The following is a 24,722-nucleotide window of genomic DNA, read 5'->3' as shown; positions in this document are numbered from 1 at the left end:
CAAGATAAAAACCTGTCTTGGTTCCCTAGGAATCCCTTCAGGGGTTGTCATTGATCTCCTGAGAAAGGCAGTCTTCTAAGAAGACTTTGTCTTAACAAAATTGCAACAGATGAGAAGTTGCAGTAATACTTTTATTACTTTTTAGGGCTGCACCCTCTGTGTATGAAGGTTCCCAGGCTATGGGTCAAATCAGAGCTGTAGCTGCTGGCCTACACCTCAGCCACAGCAACGCCAGATCCAAGCTTTGTCTGCAGCCTACACCACAGCTCATGGAAATACCAGATCCTTAACCCACTGAGTGAGGCCAGGGATCGAACCTGCAACCTCATGGATACTAGGTCAGATTTGTTTCTGCTGTGCCACTACAGGAACTCCCTAGTAGTAATAAATTGAAACAGGGGTACATAAAGAGAAAACCAAAGAGAAATAGAAAAGAGACTCCACATTAGGAGCTTGGAGTGGCTTTACTAAGCTCATGACTTGAAAGCATGTTGCGAGGCAGACAAGTTACTTCCATAACCAGCATCCTCAATAAAGCTTTTTCCAACAAAGAAAGGCCTTTGAGAGGTGACTAGGTCGTGAGGCTGGAGCCCCATGAATGGGATTTGTGCCCTTATAAAGAGATCTCAGAGAGCACCCTTGGCCCTTCTATTTTGTGAGGTTATACCCAGAACCCAGCCATCTATGAACCAAGAAGTAGTTCATGCCAGACACCAAATCTGCAGGCGCTTCAACCTTGGACTTCCCAGCACCCCCGAAATTTGAGAAGTAAACTTATGTTGTTTATAAGCCACCCAGGCTACGGTATTTTTTCACAGCTGCTTGAATGGACTAGGACAGAAAACATGGCAAAAATGGACACAGGAAAGTAGATTCTAATACTTGTCAGTATTTCCACCAATGTCACACTTTAGCTAAGAGAAGACGAGAAGGGGGCAGATGGCGGGGCGGGCACAGCATCTGAGTCAGGCACGTCTGGGTCTGAATCCTCGAGCTGCTGTCCAGCGGCTGTTTGACTTCAGCTCAGTCACCGAAGTTGACTTCAAGTCAACCGAAGTGACTTCGGGTAAGTCGCTAAACCTTAGTTTCTTCATCAAGGAAAGGGGACTAATAGAGGTACTGACAGCTCATGGGTTTCGAGGGCTCAAGTGTTAGGTAATCAGTGTAAGGGGGCACCCTGAGTACCTGACACAGGCTTGTTATAATCATCGGTGTCTTTGAGGGAGACACTATTATGAATTGAATTTCATAGAACCACTGAATTCTTAAAAAAAAAAAAAAGTAGAGCTGGGAGTCTTTTGAGAGCAAGAAGTCCTAACCTCTTATTTTTTGTTAACAGTAAAAAATGATTAGTAATTAAATATTCCCTATTCCCTCACCGGCTGCCTTTGGCTGGATGCAAAGGTAAGAAGCTGAGGCCAGGTTAGATTACTCCCACTAACAGGGACAGAGAGAGAAGTCTGTCGCTGTAACCTCCAGCCCCACCAAAGTCCTGGGGAGTGGGAGGCACAGAATAAATATTAGTTGAACCAAAGGAGACTTGGAATAGGGAGAAATCTTGAAGACCGTGGCTTGAAAAAGGAAGAGGCAAAAAAAGGGGTGAGTGTGTGTGTTGAAAGGAAGAAGGAAACAGCAAAAGAGAATTTGGGCAGCTGGTGGAGGAAGGGGAAATTTGGGGGGAAAAAGAAGCGCTGAAAGGAAAGCATGAGGATGTTTTCGGGTGACGTGTGGTGCGAGCTCCTCCCGCTCCTCTTCAGCAGACAAGTCACCACTGCCATTCGAAGCCTTTGGAGTCATACTTGGGGTGTGTTGGCAGGTGGCAATGCAGTCACTGACTTCCAAGACACTCTCTGGGCCCAGAATGTTTGATTACATTTGTGTTGTACCTAGAGGAACCAATAGGGGCCCGGAAAGGTCCAAGGATTTGCCCACAGACCTAATTAATGGCAGAGCCAACACCGGAACTCAGATCTCCCAATTCCAAGTTCATGGCCTTCCCATGATCTGGCACGGGGCGCTCTTCCTCGGCTGCTATGCTTCTTCAACTTCCTATTGAAGGAGTTAGAATGTAGTCAGGGCAACCTATTTCTGGCTCCGCCCGTACGCCGTGCCTGCGCTCACAGATGCTGTACTGAGATTGAGCGTCTGGAAGATTTCGGCCCTGGCTTGACCACGTACCATCTGGGGCGCCTTGGACACGTCACAACCTTTCTGAGCTTTATTTTCATCATCTGAAAAATAGGAGCCAAGACTGCTTACCTCTCAGTGTCTTTGTGGGGTTCAAGTGAGATGTGAAAGCTGCATCTACAACAGTACATATTAGACACCTATTTATTAAGCGCTTCCTTAATTCGGAGATAGCCATTTTAAGCCTTTTAAATGCTTTTAACCCTTTTTAAATTTTGCATAGCTTTACATCGATTTTCAAATTGTGCTCGCAATATACACTTATTTGCATCAATTACAAATTTACTTAATATAAGAGTGTAAATATGTTTCTATGTCATTAAATATTCTTCAAGAATATGATTTTTAATGATGGCACAGTCCGTTTTCTGGACATAGTATAATTTACTAAACATTTTCCAATTTAGATTGTTTCCAATTTTTTTCTATTGTAAATTTTACCTTGATAACCCCCTTTGTGTATAACCTCAGTTCTGAGCGTATCGATTTCTCCATATCGCATCTGTGAACACGTGATCATGACATTAGCTGCTTCCTGCGGTGGTTGTGAGGATGGGGGAGAGAATATGTGTAAAAGATGAAGGATTGTGCCTGGCCCATAACGCACACTCAGTTCTGTTAGCCACTGTTATTATTACTAACGTTAGGTATTTGTGGTTAGTATCCAACACATAACTAAATTGAGTCCTCGGGATGAAATACGTCAAATTACGCCTTCTAAAAATACTGTTGAGAATATTTTTCTAGCTTTGTTCAGAGATCTGCTTTTTCAAATTACCTATAATTTACTGGATGTTCCATGACGAAGAGTGAGTGGACATGTGTTTGGCTAGGTTTTATTTCAGTGCCTCAGGATGTCCTTGGAGGGAAGGTGGGGAATCTTAACATAGAAGTAATTTCCTGGTTTTAGAGTTTAGAGGAAATCAACAAAGACCTACTTATTTGATTGGCCAAACCCTTGTTGAACAGGGTTAAACTCGAGTCCAGGTACCTTCTTGATATTCCGTGGATGGTCTAGCAGCTGTGGGTCAGAAGTTGAGAACAAAAAGTGAAATCCTGGGATTAACTGTCACGCTCTTGTATCAAATAGTTTTCCATTGAATCAACTTCCCATGGTAATTTTTTCTGGACGAGGCTTGGCCACCATGGCTGCCTGCCACATTCTCCGTGGGCACCCGTGGTGTGCTGGGGGAGAAAAGCAACTCAGCTGGTGGAAGACAGCTTTTCGGGACCCTCCCTGTGCCTCCTGGGTCTGAGGATTAAATAAGTCCCCGCGTGGACTGTGCTTAGCGCAGACGCTGGCCTGTCACGCGCGGGTGAAAAATGCTGGAAGCGACTGTGACGACGGTGGTGGTGGCAGGACCGTCGTGTGGAGGGATCTCAAAAACGACCTCGTCCAAATGCTTCCTGTTACGAACGTGGTGAGGAAGCAGATAAATACTACGTTCGCCGTGATTCAAGGCACGCACGGTGGCAAAGCTGGAGCCTGGCCCAGGGCTCTTAGCATCCACCTGACCAGCTCCGCACAGCACCAGACCCGGGGCAGCATCGCCTGTAATACTCAGTCCACAGAGGTGACTTGTTATCGCCAGTTTCTGGACAAGGGCAGGGAGGGTGTCCTTGGAGAAAGGGGACACCTTCGGCGGGAGGCGGCGCCCAGGAGCTGATGTGGGAACAACCTCAAATATTTACCCAACAACGAGAAGCACAGTCCTCTCATGCATAAAGGAGACGGGGACACTTTGTACTTGACAGCAGTGTAGGGAAAGGTCCAGGACCGAATATTTTAAGTCAGAAAAACCTCTGTAGGTTCAGGAATCAGATCTGCAGACTGACTTAATTTCTTTTCCTGCGTTAAACACAAAATAAAAGTAATTTGTAAATTTCCTTCCTTGTTCTCACTTTAAAACATAATTTGTTTCACTTTCCCTATAATCAATACGTTCCTTGACTTTTTAGCATTTGATTTATATTTTTCAAATTTTTAATCATGGAAATGTTCAAATACCCCTGAAAGTAAAGGGAAAAGACTATGATGAGGGTTGGGGCAAATCAGCTTGAAAACGGAGCCTCTTTTTATGCAGAAACAAAAAACAAACAACCTTTTGCTGGTAAGACGTCATTTCTTTCACATTTTTCAAGGTATGTGAAAGACAAGCACAAAATGAATAACCCCACCTTTCTTGGCATCAAGGAAAAGTGACAGGAAAATATAAATTTATTGTAGTAATATCTAGATATAAAGAGTGATGCTTATAAAATTATTGAGGAGTTCCCGCTGTAGCACAGCGGGTTATGAACCTGACTGCAGAGGCTCGGGTTGCTGCAGAAGCGTGGGTTCCATCCTCGGCCCTGTGCAGCAGGTTAAAGGATCCGGCATTGCCGCAGCTGCAGCTCAGATTCAATCCCTGGCCTGTGAACTTCCATATCATGTATGTGGCCATTAAAAAAAAAAGATTATTTCACAAAAACCATCAAAAATCACATTACAGATGATAACATATATATATTAAAAAATTCCTCCTGACTGTATGTTCTGCTTTCCGTCATCTAGTGTGACATTGTAAAGGTTTCTGCTGTCAGCAGTTTGATGTCTACTCTTCCACAAATTTTCCTAAACATAAAACATAGAAAAAAAAAAGGAAAGAAAAGGAAATGGAGCCTCTTTTAATTTAGCTGCCAGGCTGGAACTGAACGAGGAAACATTTGGATACTTTTTATTCCTTGTTGAAGTTCTGCCAACTCTGTATATGGTGTTTCCATAAAAGTCTTGTTTTCCTTCCCTTTCCTTTGAAGAATGAAATGTCTCTTCCTTTTTTTCCAGAGCAAAGACTGTCCTCCAGACTCCCTCCCTCCTGCTGCCGTCGCCTTCTCTTCCCTGTGATGTCTGTGCTGGTCTCAGTTTGCATACTTTGGGGTCTGGGGGTTCACAGGACTCTGCAGGCATGGGGAGAGTGGCCCTGCTCAAAGTCACGGAAAGATTACCGAATGTCAGCTACTGAAACGCAACCAAAAACTTTACAAAGTTCTCTTTTTAATCAGTAAATTTTATTTTATTTTTAAAAACCAAGTTCTTAGTTTTATTCCAGTGAATCCAATAACTGTATTTGGAAACAAAAGTGACAGTGAAAACACAAGTGTCCAGACTCACTTTGAGCACTGAGTAGATTTTAACAAATCTACTAGATTTAACAAATCTACTAGAAATGAACATTCTCCTTTGTGTCTGAAAACCAATGACCGTTGGGGGTGAAGGGTAAGGACACGGGGCATGCATCTAGGGCAAATAAAAAATACACATTAATATGAATTCTTATTAAAATTCTTAAAAAAAATTTTATTATAGTTGATTTACAATGTTCTGTCCATTTCTGCTGTACAGCCAAGTGACCCCGTTATATATACATACATTCTTTTTCTCCGATTATCTTTCATCAGGTCCCATCACAAGTCACTGGACATAATTCCCTGTGTTATTACACAACAGGACCTCACGGCTTATCCATTCAAAATGTAATAGTTTGCATCTATTAACCCCAAACTCCCTGTCCATCCCACTTCCGCCCCCTCAGCAACCACGAGTCTGTTCTTCAAGCCCATGAGTTTGTTTCTTTCCTGCAGATAGCTTCATCTGTGCCATATGAGATTCCAGATATAAGTGATATCATATGGTATTTGTCTTTCTCTTTCTGACGTACTTCACTCAGTATGAGACGCTCTAGTTCCATCCATGTTGCTACAAATGGCATGATAATCAGCAAACTTTAAGCAATTAATCCTAAAAAGACTGAGGAAGGGTAGGGGGAAAGGACTCCAGGTCAGACAGAAAAAAAGATGTCACCTTTCCCTGCCAGAAACACTGTTCTTATTTTTCAGCTGAAGGGCTTGGCTATGAATTAAGGCATCGTGCTCAGGAGCCACCTCCTCTTCTACATTCTTGCTGCTAATCGTCACACATGTGACACATGACTTCTGTTTAAAAGCTAAAAGTTTATTAGAGTGGAAAAAATAAAACAATAAAACACGCCGTCAGTTATGCAGGAAAGGAAAAGAGATTAGGAATCAGGTCCAGCCGTTTGCTTATTCATCTGCATATGGTTAAAAGAGTTAAAGGAAGCCATTGGTTTCTGTTTCATTGCTACATGCAGGCCAAACAGCAAGGAGGAAAAAAAAGCCTTTTCCTATCCACGGTGTCGAAATGTGCTTTCTTCCCTCTGCCTTGGAGGGAGAAATTGTTTCCTCTCCTAATATTTAGCCAAAAATAATCACACTTCGGAGGGACTGGCTCCTCCTGAAAGGGTGTTGTTCGCATCACCTATTGCTTTGATACAGATTCCCTCACGACTTAGTGGCAGAAAACACCAACCATTTAATCCCTGTCACAGGCTCTGTGGCGTGGAAATTCGCAGGGCACAGGAGGGAGGTTTGCCGGAGGCTCTTCTCTGCTCCGTGGGGTTTGCGGCTCAGCAGGGAGACGAGAAAGCCTGGGGGTGACCCAAGTGGCTGGCATCATCCCGGGGCCTCCCCCCTCACATTTCTAGCACCTGGATGGAGAAGGTTCAAACCCTTGGCCCTCTGTGGGCCTTCTGTGGACATCCCTGAGGGGGCAAGAGGGGGTGTCCAGAGGGTGAGCATCTCAGGAGACAGTCAGAAGTCCCCTCCCACCCTCCCTGCTCCAAGGGAGAGCGACCAGACTGCACCTCTGCGCCACGAGGCCGCCAGGTCACACTGCATGTGGCTGCCAACTTTGGAAAGCACGGTTCCCCTCCCTCGTCTGGGTGAGGCCCTTTGGGGGGCTGAGGGGGAGGCAGCCCGAAGCCCTCTTCCCCTCCAGGGGGCCCTCACTGGCTCCTTTCATGCAGTCCTTACTCAGCTCTTCCCAATAGCCGGGCTTTGTCCCAGCACCTTCAGGCTTTGTTTAGTCTCTGGCCGTGGGCAGAGATGGAACCACAGGAACAAAAACACTCCCCAGAGTGGCTTCCTGGCTGCTGCGCTTCGTTTTTTTTTTTTTTTTTTTTTTGTCTTCCTTCATCTATATACACTCCCGCAAATGTATATGGACAGATTCCTTCACTACTGATGGTATTTTTTTTTTCACTGAGAAATAAATTCAAATGCCATAAGGTATGCCCACTGAAAGGGTACGACAGAGTGGGTTTTAGTCTATTCAGAGGTTATACGACCATCACCACTAATTCCAGACCATTTTCATCTCATCCAAAAGGCATTCCATACCCGCCCGAAGGGGCCCTCGTTGCCCCCTCCCATAGCGCCTGACAACAGTGAATCTGCTTTCAATGGATTTGCCTATTCTGGACATTTCACGTAAATGGAATCACACGATATGCAGGTTTTAGCGACTGGCTTATTTCCCTTAGCGTGTTTTCAAGGTGCATTCACAAACTGCAGCATGTCATGAATTAGTGGTTCATACCTTTTGGTGACTGAGCAATGTATGGATACTCCACTTTGGTTAATCCATCCAGCTGGTGGATATCTGGGTTGTTTCCACTGTTGACTGTTATGGATACTGCTGGCCTGAGGTTTGCGGGCAGGTTTTTGAGTGAATGTGATTTTAGTTCTCCGAGGTATACATCTAGCCGGGGAACTGCTGGGTCACATGGTAACGTTACTGCTTTGAGGTTCAGCTGCTGAGCCATTCTCCTCAATCCCACCAATGATGTCTGCTGTTTCATTTTCTCCACCTTCTTGGCAACACTTGTTATTTTCTGCTTTGTCTAAGGCCATCCTAGAGGGTGGGAAGTGGTTGCTGAGCTTTGTCCAAGGAGAGCCTTCCTTGAGGCCACTACGCGCCAAGGAGCCCTTCTTGATGCCTGGAGATACATGGTCACTGAGTTCTTATTTTGTGTTGGGCTCTGTGCTAAAGGCAGCACACGTATCCTCTGGCTGGGAGATCACAACCACTCCAAAAGCAGGTGCCCCTATTGGGCCTAGTTGACAAGTCAACAAAATGAGACACAGGAGAAGGTTTGGAAGACATGAATGAAAAAAGAGTTAGAGAACTTGGATATGAATGCAGGACTGAAAGGTGGATATGAAAGATGGTCTAAGGGAAAGTTAGAAAAAATTTTTTTTGTTTTTCCAAAACAAAACCAAAAACACCAGGCAGACTGTAGTTGGCAGAATTTTAGCCTGGCCTCCAATACTCTGCCCTGCAATGCCTGTGTTTAATCCCCTGTCCTGAAGTAGGAGTGGGACCTGTGAATACCATGGCTATCACCCTCCCAATTATGTTATATCAATATGGCAGAAGGGATTCTGAGGGTGTAATTAAGATGCCTAATCAGCTGACTCCGAGTTAATCAGAAGGGAGATTACCCACGCATGTCAGTCCTTGAAAGAGTTAAGGGGCAGCAGAGACTCTCCTGGCGGCCTTTAAGAAACAGGTCACCGTGAGCCTACAACTGCAAGGAACTGAACTTGGCCAACAAGCACCTGAACCAGCTTGGAAGATGCAGAGTTCCAGATCAGGACCTGGCTGACACTTTGATGACGGCCTCACGAGACCCTGAGGAGAGAGCCAGCTAAGCCCTGCGTGGATTTCTAACCCACCGAGCTGTGAGATGATAAGCGTTATTTCAAGCCACTAAGTTTGCAGCACCTTGTTACATAGCAGTAGAAAACGAGTACAGAGCACTGACTGCCTAGAGGCTGCGAGAGGAGATGAACTCACTGGTGCACCGTCAGGATGATCAGCAGTTCTCAAGATGTGGTCCAGGACCTCTGGGGGCCTCGAGACCTCTTCAGGGGTCCATGAGGTCAAAACCGTCCTGTGATTAAGACATACTGAGAAGTTATGCTGCCTCTTCCCATCTCAGCCTCTTGTTTTACTGTTTTCTAGATGCTACATGATGTGTGACAATGTCACTACTCTGATGGCTCATGGACTGTGTCCTGGTGTATTCCTAGGTTTTAAAAATGTCTGGCTTAATTTCTAATGTGGTAAATGTTGACAAACCCAGCTCCCATCAACAAAAATTCATCGGGGTCTCTCAATAATTTTTAATGAGGACTTTTCTCTTTTATTGGCTATGCCCATGGCATGTGGAAGTTCTTGGGTCTGAGCCAAGCTGTGACCCAAGCTGGGTCCTGAACCCACTGTGTCACAAGGGAACTCCTTTGATGAGGTCTTGAGACCAAAAAGTTTGAGAACCACTGTTCCAGATGAAGTGGAACTAAGTAGGCCTAGCCAACACCTAAAGGTATAAGAATTTCTAAATTTACTTAATGGCTAGATTCTGTCCTGGGCTGTGGTAGGTCTGGCGAAGAGTGGAGCAAGAATACAAAAGTAGTATGAGGTATAGACCCTGAAGGAAGAAAGCGATAAAGAAATAATTGGCAAAGCCATTCTTGTCTTCCCTTTACAGGTGCTTCTAAGTACAAGGTATTGCAATAAGATGATGTAACCCGTGCTACCTTAGGTGTGGGTGGCTAGGATACAGAAGTGGGTAGAGAAGAAGCTGCTGAAACCTGGCTATGAGACGACAGGGGAGGGCTCATGGGAGGGGTGAGAAGTAAGCTGTGAGGGGCAGTGGGCAGAGGATAAATAATCCAGACACTCTGCTCAGACCTCAGCTCTGCTGTCCCTTTCTCAGCAAGGCCTTTCCTGCTCCCTATCTAGAGCACCCAGCCTGTATTCCCATCACAGCACCTGGTTAATTTCCCTTCCAGCACTTTTTTCTTTTAAATCTAATGTAGTTGTTGGTAAGTGTGGCTGGAGGTGGAGTGCCTTGGTTCAAATCCCAGCTCTACTTTCTAGTTGTGAAGTCTTGGATAAGCTACTTCATCTCCCTATGCCTCAGGTCCTCCAAAAATGTGCGAAGAAAACTAGGAATTTCTGTTGAAGAGTTAGCTTAGTGGTGACTGTGGGACTAAAACGGCTGGATATGAACTAGTTCAAAGGCAGAACCAAGGGGTGAAATCAGATGACGAGAATAGCAGAGGATGAAGAGACAAGGGGAAAATGCTGGGGATTTTTTTTTTTTTTTAAAAGGCAATTACATGGGGAGTAAGGAAAAAGTCAAAAACAAAAATTATTCCACAGTGTGTTGTTTGAGAGACAGGACAGAGCCTAGCATCACGTAAGGACTCTGGAGGGAAGAGAAAGAGCTGTGACAACTCCAAGTTTCACCTTGAGTGGCAGTCAGAGCACAGCTGGAGACACCTGGACTTAGAATGCTGGGGTGCTGGGCCTTAGAGAGGCAAAAGCTCAGGGCGGACGAGGAGGTCTGGGTGCAGACACTCCGCAAGGCCCCAAACACTGAGCCGGACGGAGGGTGACCTGTAACACTCTCGAGGACAGGACTGCGGACAAAAGATGCTTCCTCTCGCTATCAAACTCCTTTGGGCAAGACGGGGCTTTGCAGACCATACGAAGCACCGACTCAGCACGAGGGGCTGCATTTCCCCACGTTAACCTGACATGGTAAAGCCAAGTGAACAGAGTGTTTCAAGCTGCTTTTATAAGGGGAAGCTCAGGCCACCGCCCTTCAAGCCAGGACTTCTCGCTCTTCCGTCTAAGACTGCCTGACATTCCTCTTGTTGTTGTGGTTTCATAGCGCTCTTCATTCCAGGCGAGGGCTTCCTGTGATGACTTAGGGATGTCCTCTCTGAAACAGTGAGGCTCTGACCTGGCAAGCGGCTCAAACCCTTAGGACAGCCGGACTGCCGATAAAAATCTCCCGGGGAAGTCGGTGTGGGCGGGGTGCGTGATCTCCCTGCCTCTCGTTTTAAGACTGGTGCGACTGACTCATTTTTCACCAAGTCTCTTGCAGTAAAAGGTGCACTCCAGGGTGCTTCAAGCGACATTAGAAAGGACAAGCTAGCTCCTGACCTTCTTCAGCAGGAGCTGAAATCAGAACACTTTCTTTCCATTTTTATTTTTTTTAAAAGTATGGTTGATTTGCAATGTTCTGTCCATTTCTGCTGTACAGCAAAGTGACCCGGTCACGCAGAGATACACATTCTTTTCTCATGTTATCTTCCATCGTGTTCTATCACAAGAGGTTGGATATAGTTCCCTGTGCTATACAGAGGACCTCATGGCTTAGCCAGTCGAAATGTCATAGTTTGCATCTACCAACCCCAACGCCCCATCCCTCCCTCTCCCTTCCCCGCTCCCCCTGGGCAACCACAAGTCTGTTCTCCATGTCTGTGAGCTGCTTCTGTTCTGTAGACAGGTTCATTTGCTGAGCACCACAGTTCTTCGTGCCACAGAAATGCACAGCGGGGCAGCTGGCCCTTCTATCGTCTCAAACCAGCCCCTTTTGCCAGGGTGACCTCTTGGACTTGAAGTAGCCATAACAAGAAGACACAGCGGAGCGTGTGTTTATTTACCAAATAATCTGGAACCAAGCAAGAAGCCATGATAACATGTGCCTCCATCTGGCTCTGAGTGTGTGCACAGCAGTCCAACCCAGGAAGATATTTCTGAACTTTCAGCGATAGAACACACACAGATTCTTTCTCTGACATTCCAGGCTAACCACTGTCTAAGTCAAGGCTCTGCAAAATGTCTGGGGCATGTGTTTCTGGAAAAAATCATGGCCTCTTTTCTCCAGTTCTGCGTGGCCTAAGCATCCTAAGCTCTGGCCCGAGAGGAGCCCACGCAGCAGGCTGAGCTGTGGGGGCCCCGGGGGCAGCTGCCCTGAAGCACAGACAGGCATTAACTAGTCCCATCTCACTCACCAAGGACGCGCAGAGTGCCATGTGGGAACAGAGACAGAGACAAACTTAAAGATGGGCTGCTGCCCCTAAAAAAAATCACTGTCCCTAGACAAGTAGAGGCTTCCTTCATCTCTGCCCCTTCCTTCGTCTCAGACCTTTACGTCAGGTGACAGATTTGAAATCAAAGTCCCAGGGCGATGAACCAGGGCCTGGCTACCCACAGCCAAGTGCTCTCACTCTTTCTCGAGCGTCTGCTGCCACGTGTTCCTCCTGCCAAAAACCTGGGAAAAAACGTCCTGATGACAGATGTGCCTACTTTATTCAGAGGAGGAGATTGAGAAAGGCTGAGGCAGCCTCAGCATTCTGATTTGACGTCATCTTGGGTGGCCACGCCTCTTTTCACCCAAAGTCACTTTCTTTGTTCATTTCTAACCCTTTCTTTATCAGATTTATATCATACTCATAAGAAAGACTTAAAAAGAAAAAACAAGCAACTTAAATACCACGAGCCGCCTTCTCATTGTTTGCTGCCTGGTTAAAGCAGCACGGAGGGAATGGAATTCCTGTTTAGTGCAGAGCTGCCGGTGGGCCGGCCCTGCATTAGGGGTTAGACGCCTGTTGCAGTGGACATGGCTCTTTAGGAGCTCAGGTTCTCAAGCCCGACGGGCTAAATCATCTGAAAGATCCAGTGCAAAACACATGTGAGCCCCTTGTTCAAAATATGGTAAGAAATTCAAGAGAGAGAGAGTAGTCTATCAAACCAAGCACGGGCCCCTCCTAACTATGGGTCCCTGTGTGGCCGCATTAGGTCACAAGCCCATGAAACCAGCTCTGCTGTCAGGCCGGGCAGCTGGGGCTCAACCCCTGGCTTGGGCACTTACTAGTCATGTGATCTTAGAAAGTGGGGGTCATAACAGTCCCCCCCTCACTGAGTTATCATAGCTACATGAATTAATATTTGAAAGTACTTAGAATAGCCAGCAAACAATAAGCACTTAGGTAATGTTACATATATATTACATTACTCTCTGAGCCTACCTATCTTGCAATGCTGCAGACAACTAAAGCTACCATGCTGTGAATTTACTATAACATTTAAAAAAAAAAGGTTTTGAGAGTTTGGCCCTAATAAACAGAAGTCATGTTTTTATGTCTATGACAGTGGCCATCTTATAATTTAACGAACAAAAGATTTTAAAAGATATTCTGGATTGAGGCGAACGACTCAGAAAGCAACACTAAAGAACAAAAAAAGATACTGGTTTATGTGTTCAGTTCTGGAAGCCCGTGGAGTGCAAATTGTCATGAAGCCAATTTAATGTAACTGCTTCCTTTAGCCTGAAAGGGTTCACGAGGGATTTCTCTGCCTCCATACAGGAAATAAAGCCTCCTGTGTCTGAACAAAAACTAAGAAATAGCTTTCTTTTTCTTTCTACAATGCAGAATAACGTAAAGAAAAAAAAAAAAAAAGCTGTAGAACAGGAAATGCGGCTAATCTAAAAACTCTATATTTAGAATATTAGAAAAAAATATGATTAAAACAAGTCAGAAGATAACTTGCAGGTAGTGATTCAGAGCCCAGGGGCATACTCAAGCGGTTTATTCATGTTTGTTTTACAAGAACCAGCTCAGTTCCCTCACGGGATTATTCACCCGAGTTTTTAACTCTTGGCCACTCTTCTCAGGATTTTCAAAACCTTTGACGATAAACACGTAGTTTTTGGGTTCCCTGTTTCTCAACAATGCTGTCGATGACAAAACTCTAAAGAAGTACCTTGTCATTCGTCAAACAATTCGCCCGAGGTACACAGATTTGGGATATTTCTTCTTAAGGGCCGGCCACTGGACAATGAAGTAATCGGAGAGGTGGAACAGAATCTTTCCGGAGAGGGATAAATGCTCCACTCGGCAGATGCTTTCCACGTAGACAATGATCACTTTCTTTATTCCTAGTATCCCGAGGAGAAGGGCAGATATACAGATAGGAACACATGTTCCTGGCCCGTTACACAACACCTTGGGGGAACAAAAAGTTGAAGGTCAAATAAAAACACAGAAGACCAACTAAGGCGTTTAAAATGAAAAACAGTCGAATCTTGGAAGGGATTTGTTATTATTCTAAGTCTTGAATGGCTCCTTGTCAAGATGCAGCCCGTAGCAAGCTCGTGCCCTGAGGAGCCAGGCGGGGCGGGGCAGTGGGCTCTCCTGCAGACCAACTGTGTGGCCCAGGGCACGGCACTGCCCTCGTCTGCTCCTGGGTGGCCTGCCCTGGGCCGCGGCAGGTGGGAGAACGGTGCCCGGTGCTCAGCCTGCACCCATGGGCTGGGTGTGTGTGGCTCCACTCCAACTGTGTCGTGGATCTTGAATGTCACACAAATGCACGGAAAACGGATCAAATCAGCTGTGATTTACTGTTTTCTCATGTACCAACTTGTTCCCGTGGATTTTTAAGGGTAATCTTCATAATGGGTGGAGAACAGACACGTAAAATGTAGGAGAAATATCTCTAAATGACTAATTCTGCAGAATACTTTTGTGGGAGGTAGAATCACCTTACGAGTGCAAGTCAACAAACAGGATATTCGAGAGACAGCTACTAAGTGAATGAGGTTTTCCCTCAAGAGAATTTAGTCCGTGGTTATAATCCAGAGAGTTAATGCTTTTGAATTCTGCTAATTTTTTTTTGTCTTTTGTCTTTTTTTGTTGTTGTTGTTGTTGCTATTTTTTGGGCCGCTCCCGCGGCATATGGAGGTTCCCAGGCTAGGGGTCCAATCAGAGCTGTAGCCACCGGCCTACACCAGAGCCACAGCAACGTGAGATCCGAGCCGTGTCTGCAACCTACACCACAGCTCACGGCAACGCCGGATCGTGAACCCACTGAGCAAGGGCAGGGATCGAACCCGCAACCTCATGGTTCCTAGTCGGATTCGTTAACCACTGCGCCACGACGGGAACTCCTGAATTCTGCTAATTTTTATAGAAAGCCCCTGGTTAACAACAATTTAGGTGGTGAACATAACAAGAGAAATAAAAACTTTTTTCTTATTGAGCACTCTTTAAAAATTGAAGTATAGTTGATTTACAATATTAATTTCTGCTGTAGAGCAAAGTGATTCAGTTATACCTATATATACATTCGTTTTAAATATTCCTTTCTGTTATGGTTTATCACTGGATATTGAATATAGTTCCCATGCTATACAGAAGCACCTTGTTGCTCATCCATTCTGTATATAAATATATCGTTTGCATCTACTAACCCCAAACCCCAGTCTATCCCACTCCCTCGTCCTTCCCCCTTGGCAACCATAAGTCTGTTCTCTATATCTGTGAGTCTGTTTCTATTTGGTAGATAGGTTCATTTGCGCCTTACTTTAGATTTCACACATAAGTGATATCATATAGCATTTGTCTTTCTCTTTCTGACTTACTTCATTTAGTATGAGAATCTCTAGTTGCATCCATGTTGCTGGAAATGGCATTATTTCATTCTTTTTTATGGCCAAATAGTGTTCCATTGTATATATGTGCCACGTCTTCTTTATCCATTCAACCATCCATGGACATTTAGGTTGTTTCCATGCCTTGGCTATTGTGAAGAGTGCTGCTATGAACATGGGGGTGCATGTATCTTTTCAAATTAGACTTTTCTCTAGATACATGCCCAGGAGTTGGACTGATAGATCATATGGCAAGACTTATTCGTTTTTTGAGGACCCTTCATGCTGCTTTCCATAGTGGTTGCACCAATTACACTCCCACCAACAGTGTAAGAGGGTTTCCTTTTCTCTGCACCCTCTCCAGCATTTGCTATTTGTAGACTTTTTAATGGTAGCAATTCTGACCAGTGTGAGGTGGTACCTCTTTGTAGTTTTGATTTGCACGAGAAACTAAAATTTGGAGTTCCCTGGTGGCCTAGAGGTTAAGAACCCGGTGTTGGCACTGCTGTGGCTCACGTCACTGCTATGGTGCAGGTTTGATGCCTGCCCTGGAAACTTCCACAAGCTTTAGGAATGGCCAAAAACCGTGTGTCTGTACATACAGGTAGACACACACATTTCTATATGTCTTTTAAGAAAATGAGAGGAAACCTATTTCACAGAATTTTTGCTAAGATAGTTTATTATTATTTTCAGAGAGAAAAAGTGTTTTGCACAACATCTCAATCATATGCTCACATCGACTGAGTGAGTAAAACCCAATAAAGCCATTTTTCTTCCACAAATCATAAAACAGGAGACCTGTGGTTGTCCACACATGCCTACCAGGCATTAGTTAAAATGTCACGTGATGGCTCCAGCATCAGGTCCACAAAGCTTATCAGACATCAGAGAATCTTAGAGCGGAAAGTGTCCCCAGAAATACTGAGCATGTCAGGGACCCTGCCTGGCACATGCGTGCTGGGGCCACCGGACTGGGGAGGGATCCAAGGGTCTGATGAAGGTTATGTGATCTAAGCTCTGCCCTTGCTGGAGGCGGGACCACCTGGAGCACCATTCACAGGGCTTTGGGATCAGAGAGGGGGGCCTGTTTCAGGCAGAAACCAATCCTTTTTAGTCTTCCTTAGCTCCTACCTACAATTTAAGCCCCTGCCTGTCTTGCATGAAGAAATTTTGTTTAGACTTTCTCCTCATTGCGGGCTCCTGAGCTGCTCTCCAGGCCAGTGCTCTTTAATCCCTACTGAGCTGCCCCTTACACCCTGTCTTCACAGACCCTCGAGGAAGCGTAAAAGGAAGAGAATGGGACAGGGAGGCAGGGGAGCAGGGCTGAACAAGCTGTGAACTGGCTCTGAGGCCCGGGACCACAGCAGCGACCTCCATGACCACCTCGGTCCTCGCCACCACTGTTTAGTGACAACACACCGTGGCCAGCTACCCAGCTATGGCACGAAACAGGGCACACGCGCTGTTTTCGTCAGTCCCCGGACCAAGCGTGGGAGGCAAGTTTCTGCAGAGGAGGAAACGGAGGTGCGGGGAATGGGGCAGGCTGCCTGCTCACACGCTGAGGAGTGGCCTTCTGCTGCGTCCGGTCACTTTTCCCCATGCGACTCAGTTCCTGAACGGGCGAAGCCAAGACACGGGTCCTGATGGCCTTCCCTGCTGCCTCCAGGAGTCTACGTTTCCCTGAGGCGCCTTTGTTTCTAGTGTGCTCTGAAGCCTAAGTTGCAAGACTGTTCTGAATCCTTTCAGGGTTTAGAATTCTAAAAATCCTATTCATGCGAGGGTTCTCAATAGCGGCACTATGGACCTTCTGGACTGGATTCTTTTTCCTTGCGGGGCCAGTCCTGCGCATCGTAGGCTGTTTAGCAGCATCCGTGGCCTCCACCCACCAGACTCCAGTCGCCAAGACGCTCAAGAATGTCTCCAGGCATCGCCAACTCTCCAGCCGAGAGCCACTGCGTTAACCTATTCCAGAATCCTTGCATTATTTGTCCTGCTTTTCTCAATCCCCCCCCCCTCCCCCCACAGGACAGAACGAAATAAAACCTACAGCCAAAAAATAATGTAAAGGTTGCATGTTGGATCTGGAATGTCACAACAAACATTTTCACGTTTGTTGCCTTTTTAAAAAAATGTGCGTATCTACACGTGTTCCTTTCAGTGTCGGGTCGACCCACGATACACAAGCTGTGAATACACTGAGAGCGGGTCTGGATGCAGGAGGGGAAAGGACTGGGCGAGGGTAGGAGATGCTGCATCAGAAGCCAAGATGGTTGGGCCGAAGTGAAAATGAAATATCTTACTACAAGAAGCATCTTATTACAAAAGCCCCAGGTACACTAAAATCACCAAACCTTCAATCAAGTTTTTTTGTTTGTTTGTTTTGTTTTTTTAAAGCAAAGTAATCTGAAGGGAAACTCAGACTAAGGAAAAGTTTCCCTTCAGATTACTTTGTCTTTTAATTAAGCACAGGTTTTAACGCTGAGTTTTACAGCAGCCTAGTCAAAAATTTAAAAATTGTGGATTATGGAGTTTCCGTTATTTAATGAAGCATACCAGGCAGACTTATTCTGAACACTAAACAAAACAGAAATTTATGGAGACGGCCTGGCTAGAGAAGGTTTTAAACACTGTAATGCTTAAAGTTATCTTTTCAATGTTATAAAAAGCACGGAAATACTCTTCGTATTTCTATTTCTTAAAATACAAATCCCCAGTAAACGTGGGTGGTGCATCGCTCCTACGGCCTCGTCCCTGCTGTTTTGGGTGGCCCTTAGGAGCAGGGCCCACTCCTAGGACAACCTATGCTCTAGGACAACTCGCTAAATTCTGCGGAAAGGAAGGAAGGAAAAGAAGGACCGAGGGGTGAGGGAGGCGGGAACTCTCTGCCCGTCAGAGAGGAAGGCAAATGCTCCCTCTGCCAGACTCGAGCCTGCGTGTAGCTCTATCATGCACATGTGTCATGAACACAATGGCTGCAACAGAGCATTTTTTTTTTTTTTTTTTTTTGCTATTTCGTACCCATTGTCTTTTCTTCAGGGGAACCACTCACTGTATCCCCTGCTCTCAACCTCAGTGCCTGTACAGAGTTGACTCCACACCCAACGACAAGGAAAGCACATATGACTGCAGTCTGATCAGTGAAGGCATTGAATTTCCTCGGCCAAAGGCACTTCCTCAGGGAAGAGCCCATAAGCCAGGGAGAGACCAGAAGTAGTGGGACAGTTGTTGGGGCCGCTGAGAGAGTGGCGCCCTTTCTGCTGTGCTGGAACCTAGAAGGGTGTGGGCCTGGCACCGCTAATTTCTACCTTGCCACCACGTGGAGAGCTGGAGAATGAAGGCGTCACAGGGCAGAACAGAGCTGAGAGATGAAGACAGGCCAGGTCCCAAAGGTAGCATTTAAGATCCGCGAATCCAGCTGTGCCTGAAGGAAACCAGATCTGCCGCTAGACTTGGCAGGTATGGGAGGAGGACATTCCACTTTCGCTTAAGGCAGTTTGAATCAGGACGTCTGTCACCAGCAATAAGAAGCATCCTAACTGACACGGCTATTTTGTCTAACTCCCTAACTAGCCCGTCCGCGGAGCCAACTGGTAGGTGTGCATACGTGCCTGCTGGATGAATGAACACATCAATAAATAAACTTCTCTGAGAGCAGGAAATTCAAGAGATGTCCTAAAGATAAGTTATGGGTCTAGAAAACAGAAAAAGGTCAGGGCTCATATAAATATGAAGTCACGAGGGTAGATGAGCCGGATCAAGGATCAAGAACAGTGACAAGAGGATGGCTGTTCTGCAGCTCCGGGTCACCACAGGTCGGGTCCTGTTGGCTGAGACGTGACGTCGGCATGCAGGAAAAGACACGTTCAACTCGGCTCGTCTCGACTCAGCTGCTAGCCTCGTGGGAGCCCCATACACACAACAAGGGCCAAGACCTGCGGAGTCCTGGGCCGGTTTGAAGATCAGAGACCACGAAGTTGACGGTGGCCCAAGAGAGACCACGTGACGCTGAGACGGCAAGTCCGATGGAGAGTTCACGTAGGGCTGCAATTGGAACTGGGACAGAGAGGCAGGGGCCAACTCCGAGGCGCTGGCCTGAAAACGAGTCTCTTGGACAGCCTCCTGCCTGTGGACGGCAGGCTGCAGAGAGCTCCAGGAGTGCAGCTCCAGGCAAGGCTTCGAGGAGCTCCTGGGGTGGGTGAAGCTGGGAACTCAAGCCCCCTGGCAAAGTGGAGCTGGCTTGGGCAGGGAGTCCCCAGGGAGGTCACAGGTTCTGTCAAAACCAACACTTCCAGGGGTAGCACACGGGTTCCACTAGACAGTCAGGTAAATGGGGAGATGCGGACGGAAGGCACAGAGGGGAGGCCCCGTCGGGAGACCCAGGAAAAGGAGCTCAGTTGTGGGGCCTAATAGGAAGCCTTTCAGGTGAGATGCTTCAGAAGGCACCCTTCTTATTTCAGACCATAAAGAAACCACAAGGTCACTGGGCTTTGCCGACAGAGATGAGATGTCCAGATGCGGCTGAGAGTAATGGAAACCCCAGAGACGGCTACTTCAGTGACTCACTGAGCTCAAATACGTGCGGGGAAGATGAGCACATGAGAGAGGGGAGCTCAGGTAGGAGCTGGGTGAGCAAGGCAGGGCTGGGAAAAGGCTTACAGAACGGAACGAATGAGCCGCATGTGAACTGAAAGATCTGTGGGAACAAACTGGTGGTGAGGCAGGAACTCACTACATAGGAAAAAGCGGGTGAAAATTCAGAGCATTTGGTCTGAGATTGGTTTGGGAAAAACTATACTTTCTGAGAACATGACAAAGGAAAAAAATGTCGGCCCAGGAAGTGGACCCCTCAACAGGTGTTCTTTTTTTTTCTTTTTTTCTTTTTTTTTTTTTTTTGTCTTCTGTCCTTTTTGTTGTTGTTGTTGCTATTTCTTGGGCCGCTCCCGCAGCATATGGAGGTTCCCAGGCTAGGGGTTGAATCGGAGCTGTAGCCACCAGCCTACACCAGAGCCACAGCAACACGGGATCCGAGCCGCGTCTGCAACCTACACCACAGCTCACGGCAACACCGGATCGTTAACCCACTGAGCAAGGGCAGGGACCGAACCCGCAACCTCATGGTTCCTAGTCGGATTCATTAACCATTGCACCACGACGGGAACTCCAGATGTTCTTTTAAATGTTTATAACTTTCCAGCCCAGTGTGAAAAGTACAGGAAGGCACAGGAAGAAGGAAATCCTTCTCACCAATCTGTTAACATTTTGGTGTATTGTCTTCCAATGTATATCTTCATAAGCATGTTTATATTTTACTATAAAATATGTTCATACATGTACAGATACAATTCTGAGAGCTTACATATGAGTACTGTTAAAGAGCTTTTTAGTTTTAGCAATTTTTTTGTACTGCAAAAAGTTTTTTAAAAATCCATGATTTTTAATGACTATGTATATTTAATCCTATGGAGCTCTCATAATTCATCTATGCCTTTATTGTTCGAAATCCAGGCTGACTTCTTTTTTTTCCTTCTGCTCTTCTAAACCATGCTGTTATGAACATAGTTGTATATAAATCTCGTGACCCCTGAGGCTTTAGTTTTGCACTGAACTGTGTTCCAGAGTTCTTGCTGAGTGAGAAGTTAGAAGAAACAGCTTCAAGAACATAAGGAAGTTGTAGAAAGTTTAATAAAACAACCATCCTGAATTGGGGATGGGCCATGGGGCCTTCTGTTTAGTTTTTCTCTTTCTGTCTGGATACCGAGTGACTTCCCACTGCATGAGAGCTGTGGCAGCAGGCAGAGCCCGTCTCTTATGGCACAGGTGAGGCACGCCTTTCTGGGGCCCCTCTGCTGCTAGCGGGTGGGCTGTGACCTGGCCAGATGTTCCTGCCTCGGTCTGACCAGGAGCTGGTGATGCTGAGACGCCAGGCTGGGGGACAGTCTGTTCTGGTGGCATAGATGGCTTTGGCAGAGTCTAGCGTCCAGTACCGGGGGTGCCATCTGCACAGTGTGCTATCCAGTAGTGGTGGCAGCAGGGTCCCCCAAAGCACCTGAGGCCAAGGGGTTTGGCCATGGTTCCAGCTGCTCAGCTCCCAGCTGGTCCCTCGCTGTTTATCAATCCTACATCATTAGCCTTCCCAGTAACTCGGAGAGCTCCCCACGGCCTTTCACTAAATTCCTTTGCTGTGCCAGTCAGCTGGAGTGACTCTGCATGGTTCGTTACCAAAAACCTGACTGGTATGGAAAGAAGACTTTGGAAGCAGCAAATGCGGAGGCAGAGGAGGAACAGGTGGAGTCAGAACAGTCACAGGATTTCCTCAGGCAGGCAGGGCTCAGAGTGCTGGACCATGAGCACAGGAAGAGGCCAAGTGACCCGCGGATGAGGACCCAGCAGCACAAAGGGCCTGGGGCGGGGGGAGCGCACTGATGTATGGGCAGAAGATGCCGAAGTCCTCCTTCAAGGGAAGGGGAGGGTGGGATGGAAGCCTCCAAAAACTGGAGGGAGAGGCATGCGGGCGGAGTCGAGAGTGAGGAGGAACCTGCCGTCGGAGGGCAGGTGCTCTGCAGCATGGAGAGCATTGCCAGAGGACCGGAAGGCTGGGGTGCAGCCCGAGGAAAGGCAGTGCCGAATGTCAGCGCCCCCGGGGGGCGGGATGGACCGCAGGAAGGAGCAGGATGCTGAGCAGATGGGATGACGCAGCCGCTTGGCTCACCTCACAGTACACTGCGTTTCTTCTTTTTTATGTATGTTTAATCATCTGAGTAGTAACAGTTATAAGGGAACATCTAGACCGACATGAAATAACCAAATAAAGCTGAAACACTAGAATCACTGACTATTTATAAACCTCAAGGTCTCTCACCATTCTACCGCTAACCCGCAGAATTTTCAGAGTTGTCATCATTGTGTATAGAGCATTCTGAGGTCCACCTTTCTAATGGTATCACCACGTAATTCCATGCTGCTACACAGGCATCAGTTGCTTCACTGCTTGAACATGTCACAGTCCACTGGGCCACTTCCCTACTTCTCTTTACCCAGGTATAGCTTTCATCCTCTTGTAAACCATACCAAAAAGGTACGTAACTTATAAACTGTTTTTATCTAGGCTGATGGCTTATGTTACAAAGACAGAATTTATTGATGGCTCCTCAAATGTAAGGTACTTGCCTTTTGCTTAATAACAACTCAAAAAACTGTTCCCAATGTAAATTAGGTTCTTGAATGCAGTCCCAACATGAGTGTATGAGAGAGAGAGAGAGAGAGTGTGTGTGTGTGTGTGTGTGTAGGCTTCTTTCCAACAAACACTAGCTGGTTGTCCTACAATTTAACTCAATTCTGACACTATCTACCTGGATATAGACCCAGATTCCACAGATTAATGGCTCAGTCCCAAAGACTGCCCTCCAGTTCAGATGCCTGTCACAAGGTCAGGTTGTTACCTGTCCTTCTGACTGACTGGCTATACATCAGAGGTTCCCATGACCCACTCCTTGAGTTCAAGTCATTGGCTAGAATGGCTCATGGAACTCAGGAAAAAAGTTTGCTCACTAGCTTGTGGATTGATTACAAAGGATATTAAAGAATATGAATCGATAGCCAGATGAGGAAAAACACAGGGTAAGGTAGGGGGCAAGGGTGTGGTGTTTCCATGCCCTCTCAGGGTGTGCCACGTGTTCACCAACCCAGAAGCCCTCCCAACACTGTGCTCTGGGTTCTTATGGTGGCTTCTTTTCATAGTCACAAGTGATTACATTACTGGCCATGGGTGACTGATTCAACCTCCAGGCCCTCTCCCCTTCCCAGAGACAGAGATGGGAGTGAGTCAGGGTGGGACTGAAGTTCCAACACTCTAATCACGTGGTTGGCTCCACTGGCAACCAGCCCCCATTCCTGGGTGCTTTCCAAAAGTCATCTCGTGAACGTTAACAAGGCACCTTTACGGCTCTCATCACTCAGCAAATTCTAAAGGTTTTAGGAGCTGTGAGTCAGGAACCATGGATGAAGACCAAGTATATATGAAAAATATATCCTGGTCATTTGAATGACTATATATATATATATATTCTTATAAATCACATAATCACATATATAATTAAATAAAGAACAGTAAATGTTGGTCCTGCAGCATCTCGTCCAATCAATACGTTCCTGACACTAACACCTCAACACTGATTACTACTGTTCAGCCAGAATATTCTTGCCCATGTTGCATTCACATAATCCATTAAGAAGCTAAACAACATGGTCTATGGGCCAGGGCTTTGCAATCACATGTATCCAAGTTGTCTGCTTAACAGCAATGTGAGCAGGGTCAAGCTACTTAACCATTCTCTGTCTTCCTCATTCACAGATTCATTTGTTCAAGAAATATTTACCAAGCAAAGATAGTATGTCAGATACTGTTGAGTATAGATGATATGCCAGGGTATTATATTATATACGTTTGTCCTCAAAGTTTACATTCCAGTGGGAGACAGAAATAATAGATCCCCCCTTTTTTTTTATTTTTTTGGCCGTGCTTGCAGCATATGGACGTTCCCAGGGCCAGGGACTGAACTCACACCAAAACAGTGACCCGAGCCACAGCACTGACAAATGCCAGATCTTTAACCCCTGAGCCGCCAGGGAGCTCCTAGATACACACTTATATAATATAAAGCAAGAGAAGGGAACAGGGAGGCATGGAGGTCAAAGAAGATCTGGGAGCAAGTGACTTGTGAGTCAATAACTGATGAGGCGGTATGGTATTCGAGGTAAATCAGACAGCAACTAAAACAAGAGGCAGGAGAGAAGATGATGTAGATTTTTGTGGACTGACAAAGTCAGGACCAGTAAAAGGGTTTGGAGGTTGGAGAGGGACAGGGACTTGAGACATTATAATTTAACAGAATTGTTAGGTCCAGGTGAAACTCTATCTCAGGGGCTTGTGGTGAATAAGGTAAATAAAGACACAGGGAGGTTAAAAGGCAAAAAAGTAATAAAAGCACCTGTATCCAATATAAGCAGTTAAGGGATACTCCACATAGACGTAAAATATAACATCAAAAACAGTAATCATGAGGGAAGGAGAATGCAGGGTATCTAAAATGCTCTTGAAATTAAGAGACCAGCAACTGAAAGCAAGTGCACACACACATACACTACTATACAAAAACCTCATGGTAACCGAAAAACAAAAATCTTTAATAGATATACACATAAAAAAGAAAATGAAATCCAAACACAACACTAAAGATAGTCATCGAACCACAAGAGAAGACAATGAAAGAAAAAGAGGAAAAAAAGATTTGCAAAACCAAATATGAAACAATCAATAAAATGACAATAGGAGCATACATACAGATAATTACCCTACCTATAAATGGACTAAATGCTTCAACAAAAAGATAATAGACTGGTTGAATG

General features: G+C 46.0%; 1 protein-coding gene across 7 annotated transcripts in view; it reads right to left on the bottom strand.

Annotated features, from left to right (window-relative positions):
- ALG14 (ALG14, UDP-N-acetylglucosaminyltransferase subunit) overlaps positions 334–24,722 on the bottom strand; it is a 120,957-nt gene continuing 96,568 nt past the window's right edge. The window contains exons 4-7 of one of the 7 annotated variants that reach the window (XR_002343590.1): positions 13,649–13,890; positions 3,880–4,036; positions 3,126–3,208; positions 337–2,231 (exon numbers count right to left, since the gene is read on the bottom strand). Coding sequence is in view for 3 of the 7 variants with exons in the window: in XM_013988175.2 (XP_013843629.1) it covers positions 13,660–13,890 (231 nt within the window). In the remaining 4 variants the exon portion in view is untranslated. The other 6 variants (XR_001303466.2, XR_002343589.1, XM_013988175.2 and 3 more) reach the window with 6 other exon arrangements.

Source organism: Sus scrofa, chromosome 4, assembly GCF_000003025.6.
Source record: "Sus scrofa isolate TJ Tabasco breed Duroc chromosome 4, Sscrofa11.1, whole genome shotgun sequence".
NCBI lineage: Eukaryota > Metazoa > Chordata > Mammalia > Artiodactyla > Suidae > Sus > Sus scrofa.
The sequence above is the reverse complement of the archived record's forward strand: the minus strand, read 5'-3'. Positions and strand labels throughout refer to the sequence as shown.